Source organism: Sorex araneus, chromosome 9 (assembly GCF_027595985.1).
Source record: "Sorex araneus isolate mSorAra2 chromosome 9, mSorAra2.pri, whole genome shotgun sequence".
In the NCBI taxonomy this organism is placed as follows: Eukaryota; Metazoa; Chordata; class Mammalia; order Eulipotyphla; family Soricidae; genus Sorex; species Sorex araneus.
The window spans coordinates 51,460,089-51,479,508 of NC_073310.1; the positions used below are offsets into that span (position 1 = coordinate 51,460,089).

The window sequence follows — 19,420 nt, forward strand, 5'->3', positions numbered from 1 at the left end:
GCCCTGGGCATTAAAGCCTTCAGGACTAATGACACTGACAAAATTCTCTGAGCAACACACAGGAGACAACCTATTCTTTCTGGGAGGGAAACATCAGTCTAATAAGAAGATAACGTAAGGCCTATTCCCCTGTAAATAAAACAGGCCACATCAATTTCTCTTTTGCCTCTGAAGGATGACCAATTTATCAAGCATACACTGAATGATGTTGGTTCTTTTTTTTTCCCCCTGGAGACAGCAGCTCTTATGATAAAGTATTAGTGCTCTAGCTACATTATTATAAACAACATCTAATCTATGAGGCTAGGAAACAGATGCATTTCTTAGCAGTGTGTCACCACTATCTAGAATGAACTAGAAAATCTAGACTCATGTAAGTTTCTGGCTGCAAATTTCAAACAATTAATATTCCTATCAACCCATGCAACTCAAAATTGAGTTGCTCAATATAATGATTAAATTCCCAAGTTAAAACCAAATGTGACAATTCTTCTTTCAGACAGACGGAAGTGTCTGAGACATTGGGGCTTTGGGGTGAATTTTGAATGAAGTCCCTTCATCTCAGGACAGCGCTCCAATCTTGCCAGGCCTTCCTGAGGAAGATGAGTCACGGCTGCTTTCTGCAACTCAACATTGTGGCTGTCCCCTGTCTCTGAGTTAGTATTAAGGAGGTGGCAGTCATGTCCAGACCAAGCCTGCACTTGAAATGGGGACAGAATCTCTGAACGTTTCCCCTCAAGATCCCTTCAGTGAGTAGGGCTCTTGCCTTGCATGCAACTGACCTGGGTTCGATCCCCAGCATCCCAGAGCACTGCAAGGACTAATTTCTTAGCGCAGAGCCAGGAGTAACCCCTGAGTGTTGCTGGATGTGGCCCCAAACAAACAAATGAAAAAAAGAGATTGGGAGAACATAGGCTTTCATGGGAGCTGATCGGCAGTACAACCTTGTGGTGTTTACCTCGCATTAGCCAATCCTGGTTCAACTCTCAGCCTCTGTACAAGGTCCCCTGAGCTCAGAGCAGGAGTGGTCCCTGGGCACCACAAGGTGTGACCCCAAACTCCAAAAATGAAGTGAAATGAAATAAAATATATGCCCTTGAGAGTTGCGTCTGTGTTTCACTCCCCTGAAAGCTGAGGGGAGTGAAAAGTGAGGAGGGCAATGCTGCTGATGAATAAGCCATTTTAACCACAGGGCAACTCCAGGATTGAACATTTTATCTCTGATACCTCAGCCAAGGAGTGTGCTTTTATCGTTGCATTTGCAAAAACCATCTCAGTATTCAGCTTGCATTTGCCTACATCATTTGTCTCCCCGGTCACTACAGAAGTGCTGTCTTTGATTGAGTCTCTGTTGGTTCCCCTGGATACTGATGGACTCTAAAGATGAATTTCGCTCGACTGAATGTGGCCCATTGCATTTAAAGTGAAAGAGCTGGAAAGACACCATTGCTCACGGATAGTGAGAGTCAGGGAGAAGTGGACGCACAGACATGTAGCTTGGGAAGGCATACACTGCTGCCAGCAGGGCGAAGATAGGGTGGGGAAAAGAAAGGCACTATCAAAATCCCTAGTCGAGCCAGCCAGTCCATTCCCAGTTCACTTGTCCTAAAGCAGAGAAAAGAGAGAAGCTGCGCTCAGGAGCACTTGGCACTGACTGATGTTCAGCACAGGGGCACTGAATAAGCAAGCAGCCCTGCAATGCAGATACACAGCCACAAAAATCATGGTCGAGACTATATTACAGATGTATTGCCCAGTGCTGAGAGACACTTAAAAAGGAGAAGATGTCATGTCATGTGATTTTAACTGTATATGAAAAAGGGCATATCATATATCATTAACAAGGACTACCTTTTGTCTGGTGGAGTAGAGAGTTTTTGCTTTTCCTTTGTATCTTTCTGAATATTCCATTATATATGTATATATATATGTATAATGCACTAATGTCTATGATTAGAGACAAAGAAGCAATGTGATTATGGAAGAAGAATACTATCCAGGAAAGTTTCCAGAATTCTTATATAAACTTTCAGCACTGATATATTATACTATATTCCATTAGACCAATACCAGAAGGTTCTTTTAGTCTACTCTAAGGGATTTATTAGCAGTTCCAGTTATGATGTCCTTATAATAAGGAGAGACAGGGAAGGGAAAGTCAAGGTTTGCAAAGCATGGGGAATTAGAACTTTAAAAAAACATATAAATTTATTTATGAGATTCTACCTTAGAAAGATATATTTATGCTTTGATTTGGAATTCACCAAAAATCAGAGAGAAAAATGGTCAGCTTTGAGTCCTGGTAACGTTCATTAAATTTTCTGTGTCTATAGGACAGAGCTGTGAAACTAATACTAATTATGGCCCCTTAAACCTCTGAGTGGATTTTGTACCTGAAAGAGTGAGAGGAACGTGGACAGCTGGAGTTGGTGATCTGCAGACGTCCTCTCCTGGCTCCCTACGACTCAGCCTTAGGCCTCCAGATAAAAGGTATAGCAGCAGAGATCTTTGATAGCTGGCACCGTGCACTCCTACAGTCCCCTTTGCCTGCCACAGACCAACTGTGTGTGTATGCACACGCATGTGTATGTAGGCTGCGAGGTTCCTGCTTTGGCACCAGGATGGGTAAACCCAGGAAGGGGCAGTGTTGTGCCACTACCTTGCTCCTTAACAAATAGCTGCTTCCTCTTTTCATAGTTCTGAGTGCCCCATTTCTTAGAACTGCAGGATGCGTTGGAGGGAACATCAACTTCCATCAAACCATCCCCACCTCCATCTCCCCGGGTATTTCTCAACAGAGTTGTTATTGGCATCAAAGTTGGAAATTTTTTCGTTGCATCCACAACGATGGATGGACCCACACTGAAGCGCTTTCCTCTTCCTGATGACCCAGTGGGTCTCTTTCTGATCCTGTGACACCCAGAAATGTCTCCTGCTCTTCCAGGGTCATTCTGAAACCAATGGTTTGCATTCCAAATAGATTGAATTGACTTTTAAAAACCTTTAGACATACTCTCTCCTCTGTCTGCCGGTGACCTCCCCTCTCAGTGACTGAATACTTATGCATTTGCATGGTAGCTTTCCTGTTGGTTAGTCCCAGCTTTACAATACTCCATCCCTCTGCGAAGAACCAATTTTCTGGTGCATATAAAGGACCTGTGGTCTTACTCTTGCTGGTGATGTCACACCATGTATCTAAGTCAAGGATCTAAAATTTTGCTATTTTACTTTTTATTTTATTTTTAGGCCACACCCAGGACAGTGCTCAGGGCTCACTCCTGGCTCTGCACTCATAGATCACACCTGACAATGTTCAGGGAACTCTATGTGGTGCCAGGGAGTAAACCCAAGTCGACTGTGTGCAAGGCAAGTGCCCTACCCACTCCTGCCCCAGGGCCCCAATATTTTAACTCACTCATTATTGTACCTAATTTAACCATTGTTTTAACCTATAATGGGGAAATGAGTCAAAGGACTGGAGCCCACTCTTTACCTGCAGATGTCCCTGGTTCAGTCGCTTGCATCATGTGGTTTCCTGAGAGCTGCCAGGAGTAACCTCTTACAGCCGAACTCTGGACCTTTATAGCTTCGTCCACGAGGAACTAGCCACAAAGCACTGCTGGGTGTGGCCTTCCACCAAACTACAGAGTTTACTGCTATTTAGTCATGCTCTAAGGTGTTGTGATACAGTGGTGAGTGAGTAAGAAATCAATTAAACCATCATGTGAATAATAGACAATTGTAAGCTGAGACGCATGTTCTGAAGCAGGGGGAAAAATTTTGGAATAGATTTTTTTTTTAAAGCAGCCTCTTTGAACAAGCAGTCAGATTTTTAGTGAAATGATGCTTGAACAGAGATCTGCAGACCACGCAGGAGCTAGCAGGTTGGAAGGGTGGTGGGAGTGGCATTTGATCATGCCAGATGGAAGGGGCAGTGCATGCCAAAGTCTGATGGGCCTGGAAGGAATTAAAGGAACTAGTGTGGCCAGAGCACAGAGAACAAGGGGCATTTGAATAGGGGCTTTGTGGGCTGGCTGGAGAATTGGTTCTTATTTTAAGAGCAATGGAAAGCCCTTGGAGGGGGGGAGGCTGGGGTCAAATATGCAGTTTGGGAAGAGCATGATAGATCTATTGTGGGAATTCGACTGGGACAGAATCTCCTCGGCCCCAAAGAGACAGCCACCATAATTGTCCAGGCAGCCCTGCCCACAGTGATGGCCATAGAAGTGGGGCGCAGGGGGTAGATTTAGAGCCATTTATTTTAGAGAGAGGAATTGTTGCCTGGGTCTTGGTGACAGGTTGATTTGGGTGACAAGCACAAAGGAAGCACTAAGGAAGGCTTCCTTGTTCTATTTCAAAGATGGACACTGAGCCTGTTCAGGGGTGGGGAACCTCCAAGAGGGTCAGCAGTGGCTGGCAGCCAGAGCTTGGGAGAGACACGGAGTCGGTGGTGGTGGAGATGATCTGAGAAGTCGAGTCGGGCGGATGGCCCTGAACAGAGAAGCCCAGAGTACTCTGAATGTTGGACTCACGGGCCTTTCTGAATGTTTATTTTTCACTGTGTTTTCCTTTTCTTGATGGTTCTGGCCCCGGCAATGGGAGCAAACTTGGAGGGTGGTTCAAGAGATCTGCTGTCAATGCCTGAGGAAAACAAGAAGAAACCAGAACTCATGAGTTTTTGTTTGTTTTCACATGTGTTCAGAATAGGACTGACAGGTCCTATTTTATCCTTTCAAAATGTGAAATAACTGCACAACGTGTACATAATCTGGGATCAATTAGAGAACCTACAATATAGATAAATCAGGGATTAAAGTTCTAGGCAAAAAAAAGTCCTCAAGCGTTCTGACCTGTTACACCCCCAGAGTGTGGCAGAGACCTTAGCTCTAAAGGGAATGATGGGCTTGACTATGTCTGACCTCAGGAAGGTTCCTGAGGCCCTGGCTGAGGATTTCTCTTTGGTAATGCACATGTGTCTCTCTCACTGCTTGGGGTTCTACTCACTTTGAAAACTTACAAGGGGGTTGAGATGCTGTATTTTCCAGTGCCAATAACCAGTTTTATGATTTTTAACAACTCATTTCAGCTATCCAGATCAGACCCCACAGATTTCTGGCTCATGGTCACCCAACTGCCCTCACTTCAGAGATCAGTCATAAACCCTGGGCTTCTGATCAACAAACTGGCAAACCAGGATTTTTGGGATAATTTTCAAGAATATCTCATAGAACTGAGGAACACATTTCCTTCCTTCTGATCAACAAACTGACAAACCAGGATTTCTGGGGTAATTTTCAAGAATATCTCATAGAACTCAGAATGCATTTCCTTCCTTCCTTCCTTCCTTCCTTCCTTCCTTCCTTCCTTCCTTCCTTCCTTCCTTCCTTCCTTCCTTCCTTCCTTCCTTCCTTCCTTCCTTCCTTCCTTCCTTCCTTCCTTCCTTCCTTCTTCATTCCTTCCTTTGTTCCTCCCTCCCTCCCTCCCTCCCTCCCTCCCTCCCTCTCTCTCTCTCTCTCTCTCTCTCTCTCTCTCTCTCTTCTTTCTTTCTTTCTTTCTTTCTTTCTTTCTTTCTTTCTTTCTTTCTTTCTTTCTTTCTTTCTTTCTTTCTTTCTTTCTTTCTTTCTTTCTGCAGCCACACCTGGAAATGCTCAGGAGTTACTCCTGGCTTCACACTCAGGAATAACTTCTGGCAGTTCTTAGGGGACCATTGGGTTGTCAGAGATTGAAACCAAGTCAGCCACATGCAAGGTGAATGACCTACCAATTGTATCTCTCCAGCCCTGGAAACACATTTATTTTCTTTCTGGGTCACACCCAGCGATGCACAGGGGTTACTCCTAGCTCTGCACTCAGGAATTACTCCTGGTGGTGCTCAGGGGACCATATGGGATCCTGGGAATCAAACCCAGGTTGGCCACGTGCAAGGCAAATGCCCTACCTGCTGTGCTAATTGCTGCAGCCCCCTGGAAACATATTTTTATTTAATTTTATCTGTTTATTCTATCATAGGGGATTTTTTTAAAAAAAATTTAAAAAAAAGAAAAGAAAAGCTGAAGAATTCCATGGGATGAGGTCAGCAAGGTCTCAGGTCAGAGCATCCTGTGCAGTTGGGGTACAACATGTCTTTGTGCCAGTGGGCTCATTGAGGTTTGAAGACTTGCTTCCGGTCAGAGAGAGAGTTTTCAGCAGAGGCAGGATTCAAGTGTCAGGTGCTGATGTCAGCTCCGGTTCCCTTAGTTCTCATTGTGGGGGTTGAGGGCAAAAGTCTCACTCCAGATATGATCCCTGGAGCCCAGTTACACCCAAACAACAGCCAAATGACTTGCCCCAAAGACTAAATCAAAAAGACAATGGAGCAGAAATACTGAAGATATTTTCAATTTGTAGTTGTGTGAGATGTCATCAGCCATCTTTGCAGGTCTGGCAAGATGAAGGTGAATTTCCTCAGTTCTTTTCAAGTTCTCTGTCTGATGTTGCTGGGATCTTATTCAGGGGTTCCTGTGTCCCTTCCTGATGCAAACTGAGAGTCCTGTGTGAACTCTTGGCCCTAAGACACTCTCTCAGAAGCTTCCTCCTGCCTGGTTAGATGTCTCAGCACAACTTGGATGAGAACGTGGTAGTAAGTCCCCATCCACTGGCAGGGCCACGCTCTGATGCTCTCTCTCTCTCTCTTTTTTTTTTTTTGGTTTTTGGGTCACACCCGGCGATGCACAGGGGTTACTCCTGGCTCTTCACTCAGGAATTACCCCTGGCGGTGCTCAGGGGACCATATGGGATGCTGGGATTAGAACCCGGGTCGGCCGCGTGCAAGGCAAACGCCCTACCCGCTGTGCTATCGCTCCTGCCCCCTCTGATGCTCTCTTGAGGAGAAAACTTACCTCTAGCATGTGGGTGCCCTCTCATACCCCTTCTCTAACATACCTTAACTGTACTTTTCTCACTCTCTTGGGCCTAAGAGTTTTGTGGGGGAGGGAAACCCAAATTGTCCCATTGGGGCAACTCTCCCCTAGAGTCAAACGCACAGATCTCTCCACGTTGTCTCAAACAATATTCTTTCTGGAAAATCTTCCCCAGTCTTCCTCTAGCCCTCACTTCCTCTGCTGATGGCCTCCAACACCTCCTTCTAGCAGTGTTTTGTTAAACCTCAGGCAGTTACTGCAGGAAAAACAGATACATATTTAAACTCTTCCATTCCTCAAAGCTGTCCCACAGACACCCCAGAGGAGCTTTATATCTGCTTCCAGGACCATGACCCCGATGTGCAAATACCTTCCCTCCTCTTCCTCCTGGAAATGCTTAGATGGAGTCTCATTTCCATATATGGCCCTGGGCCCTCTGCCTGCCTGTCCCAATGGCTCTGCAGAGAGCTGTCAAATTCACCCGCTTTCAAGGGTTGCTGAGTCATTACAGGATTGCTGGGCATTTGGGTTGCTTCCAACACTATTATAAATAGCTTAGCTTCTGCCAGTTACTCTTGTATTCAATCACCCAAGCCTTAGCTGTTTAACTGTTTCTGGGGCATAGTTTGACCTCACCAGGGTAGGGATGTGGTTTAACTCTTTGAATCCCCTCAAGTCCACAAGAGTCCAGAGTGGAGAGAAGAGCTCGATGTGTGTGCAAGTGTGTCTGCACATGCATGAGTGCATGCATAAAATCACACACTCCATGCACATGTTTTATTGAATTTTTTCCCCATAGCACCCTGGGCTGTAGGTGCCAATATGCATCTCATTTCATAAACAGAGAGATCAGCCCTCCGGGGGGAGTGGGTGCTTTTCCCAGTTACACAACCAGGAAGCGTCTCTGGCCTTGGGCCCGGGTTGTACTGGCTCAACTGCTCTGATTAAACTGGGTTGGGCAGAGTCTGGGAGGGGTGTCTCCCGTGCCCCCAGCAATGTGACTTTGAGTTCTTACCAGCTGATGTGCAGCTCAGTAAGAAAGACGAGCCCTGCGCAGGATGGGTAACTGAAGGCGAATGTGCACCCTGCTGCTCATTCCATGGCCAAGTGGAGACTCTGAACTGCTATTCCAGTGCCTGGTCTGCAGGTGCTTTCCAGACCGGAAGGCGTGTTCCCGCTCCGATTCCCGCTGAGGGAGGGAGGGAGTCAGCATGGAGCCACGCTCACGGCATCAAGCTCATGGAGCTCTTGGTTCTGCAGTCTTAGAAGGAGCTGCTGCTCTCTGTGAAGCCCCGGGCCTGCCCCCAGTGGCCCTGGGCTGACGGGCAGTGAGCAGGGCCACAGCCAGACAAGCAGCGCAGAGCCCTACTGTGTGCCGGCATTAGTTGCTAAAGTGTTGCCAAGTGGAGCACGGGGTCCGTCCTCTGTGAGTCAAGTGGTCTTACCCAGGAGGCTCCCTTGAGCTCATCAGAGACCGGAGTGAGGCTTCAGCATCACACCTGATGTGGCCACCTGCCTTCCCTCATGGTGAGAGCAGTTAGGTTTCCCCACGACAGTGCTCAGGTCCAGGGAGGAGAACCGGAGGCCTCCAGGGGACGCAGACTAGCTGTCTCAGCCGCTGCTTTTGCACAAATACGGAGCTTCAGATTCGCTCTGGATTAGAACTGCCAGTTATCAAACGTCTTTGAAAGTAGCGAGAGGTTTCTTTCTGATGAGAAAAATAGCTCATTCTCATTTTAGAAACTGTCACAAAGGAAACTCCAAACTGTCCATTATCTCATCACTTAGAGATAACCCAACATTAACGTTTTGGTAGATTCTACACGCTTCTTTGTGTGCATGCTTTACACATAATTATGTTCATTTACATAAAGTTTTGGTGACCTACTTTTCTCATTTCACCTTAGGAATATTTTCCTGGACATTACACCTTTGCAAGCATGCTTTTGAGAACAGTGCACATTTTGTTTTATATCATGCCACACTTACCGTTTTGTATAATTGGAAGAAATTCTGAGACTTCACATTTTTGGAAGTTGAAATAAGGTCTTCCCCATTCCCCCCCACCCCCAACAACCTGGTTTGTTTAGTTTTATTTTGTGAAATTATCTAATAGGGACCCCCCAGACCTGGAATGACTGAACCAATGATGTGAGAACCTTGAAGTTTCTCAATTGATTGCTTGTGAGAGGAGCTGGTTCTTCACAATTTCTCGCAGTGGGCTTCCCTCCTTCCGCTCTAGTTTGAGAGCTCTCACTGAACATTTATAATCATTAATAAAATTATCAAGGCCCACCAACATCTGTTTTTTCTTCTGACTTCCAACTGCCATCATTCCTATCTGATGAGTACATTTAGAGAGCAGAGTTTCGTGGAGACACCCACTGGGAACGGTCACCTTTCATCCTCCCAGCACCCTCGGGCAGTGTGTTCTAGAAGCTTTGGCTTACATATTTTGCCGAAAGCTTCTTCATACTCGGCTTTCACCAGTATATGACTACTTGGGTGCCTTCACTACCATAAGGGAACTTTGCAGTGACAAGAGAAAAATCACACACCTTTAAAGAGTACATCAGGGACTGGTGCCATAGTACAGTGGGGAGGGCATTTGCCTGAACATGGCCAACCCGGGTTTGATCCCCATCATCCCCTATGGTCCTCCGAACACCACTAGGAGCAATTCCTGAGTGCAGAGCCAGGAATAGCTCCTGAATAACGCCCAGGTGTGACCCCCAAAGCCAATAAATAAATAAATAAATAAATAAATAAATAAAGAGTACATCAATCAGGATTCAGATGCTAATGTTGAATTCCTTAGACTAGCACTCTGTAATTATTGTTTTGAATTACTAGCTACCTCTTTGAGATCTGCCAGCTTTGTAGACTTTCTGATAGCGTGCATGAGAAGGATGACTCTTAGGAAGGATTTGAAAAAAGGTATCACTTTATAACAGAGGATGTAATGTGGTCTGGCTTCAAGTCTTGTCTGACATCTCTGTAAATCTTTAGCTTGTGTTCTCTATGAAGTGGATATTTTAGTTGTTATCATCCCCTGTGATAAAACTTTACACATCTACTCATTGCAGAAGACATCATGGAGGATAATTTATATCATATAAATAATTGGAGGACATCTCAGTTGATAACATATGGTCATTTATCTTACAGCACAATTGTGTTATAGCCAATTAATTATGTTGTGAAAAAGTTCCTGGCAAAGAAATTTACAGGGAATCTACCAAGATCCCCTGGTCAAGTTCTATTATTGCCTTTGCTTTGTAGATAAGAATAGAAACCAAGTATGTGAGTTGCTTCAGTCATATTTTAGAAATAGTGACCTTCACTTTGAGGCTTGAACTCCCTCTACCACCACCAGTCCAGTCCCTGTGTCAGGGTTAACCTTGGGCCAGGTCTGGGTCATTCTACTGTGTGTAGCTCTTGCCCTTAGTTCTGAGTGAGGAACCATGAACTAAGGACAGTTCCTTAGCTCCATGATTGTGGAGTCAGGGGACAAACCCACTGGGGCCAAACCAGCACAAGCAATGAAAACCTCTTCACCTCGTATAGGCTGCTCAGAATTGAGGTATTTGTGATGTGCCAGACTTTCTGCAGGGATGAGGATCAGAACAAGCTTATACACTAGGGGGTAGGATACCACATAATAATTTTACAAGATTAACTATGTAGGGGCCATAAAGAGATGAGGCAAAGATCTGAGTCTTAGGGAAGGGACTGACAGGCAAGAAGAAAAAAATTCAATTGAAGGGGTGTCAGATCAGAGTCCTAAGAGGTGAAGGAGAGTTGTAGCTGCTGGAAATTGCAGAAGGGGATCCCCAACCAGAAGACCCAAGTACCCCAAGAACGGAAAGAAGTAGAAAGAATGGCGGGGCATTCCAGGTGGGATGGAAGACTGTTGATTTCAATGTGGGGAGGAGGTTGGTGCCAGGCTCAGGGTCTGCTCTGAGGGATTGGTGTTTGTGTCCCACCATCTAGGGGATGATAAATACTCATGGGAAGGGAGGGGAGGTTGTGCATCTAAACACGAGATGAAGAGACTTGAACTGGGAGGGGCCTAGAAATGATAGTGATGGAGCAGATCAGGGAAGGTTTATGGAGTGGAGGCGGCTGGACAGAAGGGAGAGATTTCACTAATGATTGGCCGGAACCCGTCTCCTTCCCGTCTTCTGTCTCAATCACTCTCTCCCCCTTGCCAGGGCACCCGTGTCCTTGGTCTCAGCCACCACCTGGGCCCCATCATGGCTTTTCTTCTTCTCAGCGTTCACTCCTGACCAACTCCCCAGCTCCTGCGATGATACCCCCATGCCTTTTTACTGCAGGTAGAGTTAGGGAAGAGGGGGACATTGTGATCTGTCACTGGAACCAGGACACGTCTTATGTGAAAAGAAACACTGGAAAAAATTGGTCTAGACAAGGGCACTAACCAGGACCATCCTGGATCTACCTGCACTGGACTTCCTAGCCAGAGGGAGCATATATAAATGTAAGTTCCACCACATCATCTCAGCTGACTGGCTCTCTGCAGACAGTCAAACCCAAATGTCTTCCTTTCCTTCCAGAACCCTCTGCTTCTGGAAGGGCTCACATGATCTTGACAGCCATCCTCTTCATATTCCATTTTGATCAGTCCCTTATTTATTTTTTTTTGCAAGACCCCTAAGAACACTGGTCTTGTCCATCTCTGTATCTTAGGGGTTTTGACTGGGAATAGCAGGTGATGGAATAAATATTTATGGAAGGAAGGAATGGATTGGTTGGTTTTGAGCCTGGATGCCTGAAAACTGATTCCCTGGTTACACATAGATGGAGACCCCAAGCACCCCAGGATATGGACACCTAGTTGTTTCTTTTTTTTTCACTTTTTTTTTAATTTTAATTTTTTTCTTTCTTTCTTTATTTTTCCCTTCCCCCCACCTCCCCAGCCCCCCACCCCACATGTGTAACTGGTAAATTTCACTTTACTTTCACTTTACTTTGATTCCATTCAATATTTCAACAAAAAAATTCACTTAGTTGTTTCTTTTTTGGCCTGGCCCTTTTTATTCTACTAACAAGTTTTTTAGAGGGTAAACTTGTAGAATAGCAAACCAGGTCAGTCCATGCCCCATGTGACCTGGTCATGTGACTGAGTCTCCCCATCACTTCCTACCCAGATTACAACCACATCCTCATGACCCATTTGCCTAATTCCAGACTTAATCCCTCCCACCTAATTTCCACATTTCAACTAGAGTAGTTTAGATAAAAGATGTCAAATTCTTTCTTGTGTTAAGTGCTTCAGCAGCTGATCTTAACACTGAGCATGGCCCTTAAGCAAGTTCATTGTTTTACCTGTTGTACTTGACAGCCTCCACATCTTGTCCTTCTGGCATGGCATGGGGCCTCCCACCCTCAAGTCTCAGCTGGATTTCTCTGATGCCCCTCAATTCTGTCCCATCTTCTGGTCTACTGGGGAGCTCAATCTCCCTTAGGATTTTTCAGAGAGAGAGAGAGAGACAGACAGACAGACAGACACAGACACAGAGACACAGAGACAGAGAGAAACAGAGAAAGAGAGAGACAAAGAGACAGAGAGAGACAGAGAGGTCTCTTCTGGGGTCTGAGAAGAAGGCACCCGTACTCCTGGGTCTGAGTTAACTGCCTCACTTATAGGGTCACTTGTAGCAGTTCTTGTCACTAAATATTTAAATAGCCTGCTTATATTTTAGGTTCCCTTATCCATGGATTACTTCATAGTGGTTTCAATTACTCACTGTCCATGGTCCAAATTATTAGGTAAAAGAAGATACTGAGAGGGAGGGATCACATTCACATAATTTATATGACAGCGTATTGTCATAATTTCCCTATTTGATAGTATATCATCATTTTCCCTATTGCAGTTCATTTTAGCATACAAATTTAATAAACATCTTTATAGGTATGTTAGAATAAGGAAAAACAGACCATATGTAGGATTTGGTGCTTGTTGATGGTTCGAAGAACGACTTTGTCCATTTCTGCTCCACCAGGATGAAAAATCTCCAAAGAAGAATCAATTAACCTGAATGTGGGCATTAGGGAGATAGCATAAGTGGTGGGACATAAGCCATGCACGAGCAAGGCTGTGGGTTCCAAGTCCACCCCACATCCTAAGTTTGAAATGTGAGCACCACGGGGTGTAATTCTGGTGGTCTTAAACAATCCAGGTTGAACTCTGTTGAGTGGCCCCTGAACAATGCTGAGTGTGGCCCCTATAAAAACCAAAACAAATATTGGAAGTGAGGTACAAAGACAATTTCCTACCTCAGACCTTTGGGGCACAGCTGAGTAAGCTGTCTGTGGCAACTGTCTCTCCAGGGGAATGTTGTTGCTTCTTAGAGCTTGCTAGTTATTATCAGAACCCAGATTCTAAGAGAACATATTAACATACAGGAAATGAAAAAAAAAGTTTTCCCATTAGAGATGCAAATTATTTTTGGTGGCAAAGACTAGTCACACGCGCTAAGGGTGTGTGTGTGTCCCTCCCACACTTGGACTACATGGGAAGTTCTTGGTTATGTTAAGAATTTAGGAGGATGGGGGCTGGAGCGATAGCACAGCAGGTAGGGCATTTGCCTTGCACACGGTGGACCATGGTTCTATTCCTAGCATCCTTTATGGTCCCCCGAGCACCTCCAGGAGTAATTCCTGAGTGAAGAGCCAGAAGTAACCCCTGTGCATGGCCAGATGTGACCAAAAAAAGCTGTATCACTGTCATCCTGTTGCTCATCAATTTGTTCCAGGGGGCACCAGTAAGGTCTCCATTGTGAGACTTGTTGTTACTATTTTTGGCATATCGACTATGCTATGGGTAGCTTGCCAGGCTCTGCTGTGCGGGCAAGATACTCGGGCAAGATACTCATGGTAGCTTGCCAGGCTCTCCCAGAGGGGTGAAGGAACCGAACCTGGGTCAGCTGCATGCAAGGTGAATGCCCTACCTACCCACTGCGCTATCGCTCCAGCCCACCCAAAAAAGCTAAAAAAAGAAAGAAAGAAAGAAAGAAAGAAAGATAGAAAGAAAGAAAGAAAGAAAGAAAGAAAGAAAGAAAGAAAGAAAGAAAGAAAGAAAGAAAGAAAGAAAGAAAGAAAGAAAGAAAGAAAGAAAAAAGAATTTAGGAAGATAGGAACCAGGTTTGAATATACGTTTGAGATGTTATTAGCTCACTCCCCTGCTCCCACGGTCTCCCCTCTAGATTGACACAAAAACACACATGTTCTTGAGCAGAGCTATATTTTTTACCAGATCCCCGAAATGAACTTTGCCATCCTGTTGGTTTGTCATCATTTAATGATTGCAGTAAATCTCTAGCACACGCTGTGATGGGGAAGTAGGGATCAGAACCCTTCAAGGAATCTTCAAGGAGTGCTTGTTGCTGGCAGCTTCTGGGCGTGGCGCCTGCTTATCCCAGTGCAGGTTTCACGTCAAGATCAGGTCCAGCTGTTGACCCAGTAAGTCCCAGGGCTCGACAATTTTGCTTAGAAGGGCGATATCCGCCCTAGGCTGGCCTCCCCTGCTTTCTCCCAGCTCCTTCATCTAGGCCGTCCCCTTCCAGGGCGAGGAATTCCTAACATCCTTTGCAGGTTCTGCCTCCTCCTCCCGCTCCTGTCTTTCCTCTTACCCCAACATCCCTTCCAGCAAACGCTGGACATGGCTAACCCTGCCCTGGAGCCTGCTTCCTGGAGGCCCCCTCAGGAGGCTTCACCAGCAAGTACAAGACAGTATCTGTCCATGCTAATGTGCATTTAATATGTGGTGCTATAACAAGTGCTTAACACAGAGCAGCAGAACACACTATTGAGAAAAATATGTTTTTCTTGCTTTTAGAGGCTGGTTTATGCAACTGTAAGCCAACGCAAAGCTAAGCTGGGTCCCAGTGCTTCAAGGCAACTGGAAATGCCTCTTCCATCAGCTCCAAGTCTGGAGTGGTTCCATGTCATTCTTATTATGTGGCTGTCTCCACCAGACCTGATTTTTTTTTTTTTTGTGAGTCCTTGCCACAGGAGAGTAGAATGGGCAATGTGACAGGCAGGAAATGGAGCCTGGAGAGTGGTCCAGCTTGGAGCTCAGGAAGGGGAGGCCTCTGGGCTTCCACACATGCCTTCCTTCCCTGGGCACCGGGGCAGAGGGGCTGGAGGTCCTAGTTCACCAGGCTGAGTGGCAAAGGGCCTTGTTTTCTTCCAGGGAGACAGGGAGGAATTGGAATGCTAACTGTAAACTTCTCCCTCACAGTCCTGACAAAGAGAAAAAACAATCTATGAGACCCCAAATTTAAAAATCTTTTCCCCAATCATACCATTTTCTCTGGTTATTCAGCAAGCTGGAGAGATGCTTATGAATCATCCCCAAGTGGAGCTAACTTAATAGTTAGTAAATAGAATTTCGTGCTTTTCATCTGCAGAGAGCTACCTTGATGTTAATTAATTGATTCTAAGAAAGCTCTTTTGTTCTATACAGAAAGTCTGGTAGGGTGGGGGGCATTTATTTGAATGAAACCCCCAAACACAAAAGCATCGCCCACCCCAAACTCCAAGTATGCATACAAGGGAGGGATCCGCATAAGCAAGTCTTTCTGTGTCTTACAGATCCTTGGGTGGCCTCATGTCATTGCATGGTCTCTCTCAGTTTCCATCACTGCATTTTGGTCTCTGCGTCCTGTATCTGCTTCTAGAACATTCGTGCATCCCTGGGCAGTGACAGATTGAACAGAGGTAGCAGGGTACAAACTGAACCCCCAGGGCCACTGGATTCAGGTGTTTTTTTTTTTTTAATTTTGTCACGGGAGGGAGGGGTGGTGGTGTGTAGAGCTCACACCTAGCAATGCTCAGGGGTTACTTCTGGCTCTGCACTCAGGAATCATTCCTGCCGGTGCTCGGTGGACCATATAGGATGCCAAGCATCAAACCCGCATGCAAGCATACGCCCTACCCTCTGCACTATTGTTCCGGCCCAGGATTCAGGTTCTTTGCACTGTGGATACGGTGTCACTCAGGTGTTGGAGAGGGTGGATTTGAGGGACAATTTCTTATCCCACCCCCAGGCTGCAAAGCCTGGCCAGTTGCTTCTTGCAACGCCTCCTCGATTCTAGTGATGAGCAACAGCGCCACCTGCTGGCCCACTGCTCCTTCCTTCGCGCCGCAGCACATCCTTCCCCTAACCCACCTTTTCCTTCTCTGTCACGCCCAGCTCTGACTTGTGGCATCGCCAGTTGGAGGAAGGCACCGACAGGTTATTTCCAGTTGAGAAAGTGTTTTTTTCTGAGGGCCATTTGTATTGGGGCAACAAACAATCGGATGAAATGAAGTGTCGAAGAAACTCAAGGCTTGATGAAGCAGCCCCAGGAACAATATGCTTCAGACAAGGAACAAGCTCAGAACACAATGAGGACCAATCAATAAATTGTGTTTATTTGGAAGCTTTTATTTTGGAGTCCTATATGGCAAAAGGACAGGTTTAATGTTTACAACAAGTATCAGAAATTGAGATGTTTTTTAGTTCGACTATTTCGGAGTAAAATTATAGATAAGGTTCCAAACCATCATCAAAAAATTGCAGAGCAAATTGTTCTGTATATAAACTGTACATAAAAACAAGGCACTATACATTTGGGGGAGATATGAAGGTGGGGGTCGCAGAGTCCTCAGAGCCCGTGCCAAGAAGTGGACATTCTCTATAGGTTGTAGCACCGGAAGCAGTTCAGAGGCCAAGGGCGCGACCTCACATGGCAGGCGACACTTCATTGCGTGTGTGAGGCTACAACTTGGGGCAGTGCAAATTCCCCAGAAACAACTCTGTCTACCTTTTAATAGTATTTGACACCAAAAAAAAAAAACCTCTTAAAAGTGAATGAATACATATTTTGCATTTGTTAAATACATATTTGATTTATATGGTGTTTATATAAATATATATATTTTAGAATCCACAAACTATCAAAATAACACTTTATAAAGAGAACTGCTTAAAAAAAATAGGCGTGGCTTAGCTGGATCCGGAGGGCAGTGGGATCTTCGCTGCAAGGAACAGCTGCTTAAGTGCACAGAAGGATATCCATTCACATTACCTGCTGGATGGTGGAAAGAGAGTTTCCAAAGAGTTCTTGCCAACATTTACAAAATACACAACTCTAGGACAAGCAGTAGGGCTAAGAACTTCAAATTTTGAAAACTCTGATTAAAGAAGTTATTTATTTAATATATATATATATATATATGTACCAGTCCAAAAAAAAAAACCCACTTTCCTGGCCCAGTGGTCTGGAAATTGACAGGCGAGGTTCCAGCAGCGTGGGATGCTCAGAACAGACCTTTGGCTTTCTTCAGGTTCACCTGCTTCCAGGAGGGCAGGGCGCTGTATTCCTCCCTTGTCATCTCTAGTGCAAACTGCAGGAATGGGGAGAGAGGTGGGGGAGAGCATGGGACAGAGGCTAAGGTGGGCGCCTTGCATAGTCACCACTGGTTTGATCCCTAGCATTGCACGGTCCCCCAAACACTGCCAGAAGTCACCCTCACACACAGACTGGGAGTAGCCCCTGAGCACCACCACGTGTAGCCCAAACCACACCATCCCCACCTTTTTAAAAAATTTTCTTTCAATTTTCAAACTTTTCTGGGGCCAGAGAGATAATACAGTGAGCAAGGCCCTTGCCTTTCATACAGCCGACCTGGGTTCAATCCCTAGCTTCCCATATGGTTCATTGAGCCCACCAGGAGTTAGCCCTGAGCACAGCCAGGGGGAGGAGTGCTGAGTATACAGGCACAGGGACTCATGCTCATGATGGACCTGATCCTGGTTCTATGCTCAGCACCGCTTGTCCCCCACTAAGCACCAGTTACTGCTGGGATGGCCCTGGTGGGTTCAGGGGCTAAGTCTGAGGAGCCTGGAGCCAGCCAGCCTGTTGGCCTCACACACTCACCTCGAAGTCCTCGTCCGTGAGATAGATCTCCAGCTTGAGTGGGTCCACGCCCTCGGGCAGGGGCCGGGCCAGCAGGTCAGCCAGTGGGTAAATGGTTTTACAGAGCTTGGCTAGGACGTCCTCCACCAGGGTGATCTGGTTGGAAACTTCTGTATCCTGGAAGAGAAGGGATGCTGTGCGAGGACATTCCCGCACAAGCCACACCCCAGCTGGGAGCACTGGAGAGAGCCTGGCTGGGAAATGCAAAGCGCTGCCCGGTGTCCCTGACAGAGGGCTCGGCTCCCCATAGCGGCTGCCCGGGAGTCGGCTTCCGGGTATTTAGGGAATACCCGCCGCGTGAACCCTGCAGTGAAGATGACCGCGGTCTAAACATGAGAATCTTGCAAGTCATGGACCTCATGGACAAATGCTTTGAAATAATGAACGTTAAGGGGAACCACCTTCTTTTCCTGACCCAGTTCTCTCTCTTTGTAGCGGGAGTGGGGATGCGGGAAGTGGGGGGCATTCCCAGTGATATTTGGCCTGGGCGTATGGGCTGGATGGTTCAAGGTCTAAGTGCCACATTGTGCTGTTCTGGGAGACCAATGGGGTCCCCCCCAGCAGAGCTCAGAGGACCATGTGGTGCCAGGGATACAGCTGTGGGCCTCTGTACACCACCCTTCTCCATACCCGAGTCCCAAGGTTTACTCAGGAGGAAAGGAAGGTAGGAAAGAGCATCGAGAATACCCTGGGGCTGAACTGAGCTTTATGCAACTTCAACTTCCCGTGTGCGTTTCTTTAGAAGAGGTTGTTCCGGGCAAGTGATCTTCCTTGTTCTACCTGGGCTCCCGGTTGGCTGTCTGCCACTTGCTTGACTGGGCAATACAGGGCTGACAGTGAGGCAGGCTCAGTGACAGTGACCTGAGGTCCAGGCCTCGACTACTACACTGGAAGAATAAGGGTAAGAGTGGAATGTAGGGGCTGGAGAGATACTGTGGGAAGTGAGGGGCTTGCCTTGCATGTGGCTGACTCGGGCTTGATCCCTGGAACCACGCAGGAGCACAAGCCAGGAATAACAGCCCCTGAGCATCGCTGGGTATGCCCCCGGCCCCTCCCTCCCCCTCGAAAAGAGGAGTCTAAACAGACAGGCATGAAAACGAAAGACGAAGCAAGGTGTCAGGTGCCGAGTGCGCCCTTGGTGGAGGCTCATCATGACATGGAGCTGCCCTGGGCCGCTCTACGGCCAGCACAAACAACAGAGAACGTGGACAGTGGTGGACAATGGTGACGCCATCTAGGAACTCACACGGGCTACAGTTGCTGTCTTGTCACCGTTCTGAGTCTGTGTTGGCTACCAGGCTTCCCTTTCCCCGTCCTGGGCAGATCATGTTCATTGACTAAAAGGAGGTGCAGTGAGCATGCCGGGGTGCAACTAGGCAGCCCTGACCATCTTTCGGTTACTTTGTTCTCTCCACTTATTCATTCCTCACGTCCTCTCCCCCTCAAGAAGCCACTTTCGTGCCCAGAAAGAAAGTGAAAAGGGAGCAAACCCGTGTCCCATCAAGCCCCCAAGGGCCCTCAAACTGGCTA

General features: G+C 46.5%; 1 protein-coding gene across 5 annotated transcripts in view; it reads right to left on the minus strand.

Annotated features, from left to right (window-relative positions):
- Positions 1-16,321: 16,321 nt before the first annotated feature.
- The window catches only part of SVIL (supervillin), a 233,216-nt gene continuing 230,117 nt past the window's right edge, over positions 16,322-19,420 (minus strand). For all 5 annotated transcript variants that reach the window (XM_055147550.1, XM_055147547.1, XM_055147549.1 and 2 more), the window contains 2 exons: positions 17,852-18,007; positions 16,322-17,318 (listed from right to left, as the gene is read on the minus strand). In XM_055147550.1, the coding sequence (XP_055003525.1) occupies positions 17,232-17,318; positions 17,852-18,007 (243 nt within the window). In that variant the 3' untranslated portion in view covers positions 16,322-17,231. The remainder of the gene's footprint in view (positions 17,319-17,851; positions 18,008-19,420) is intronic.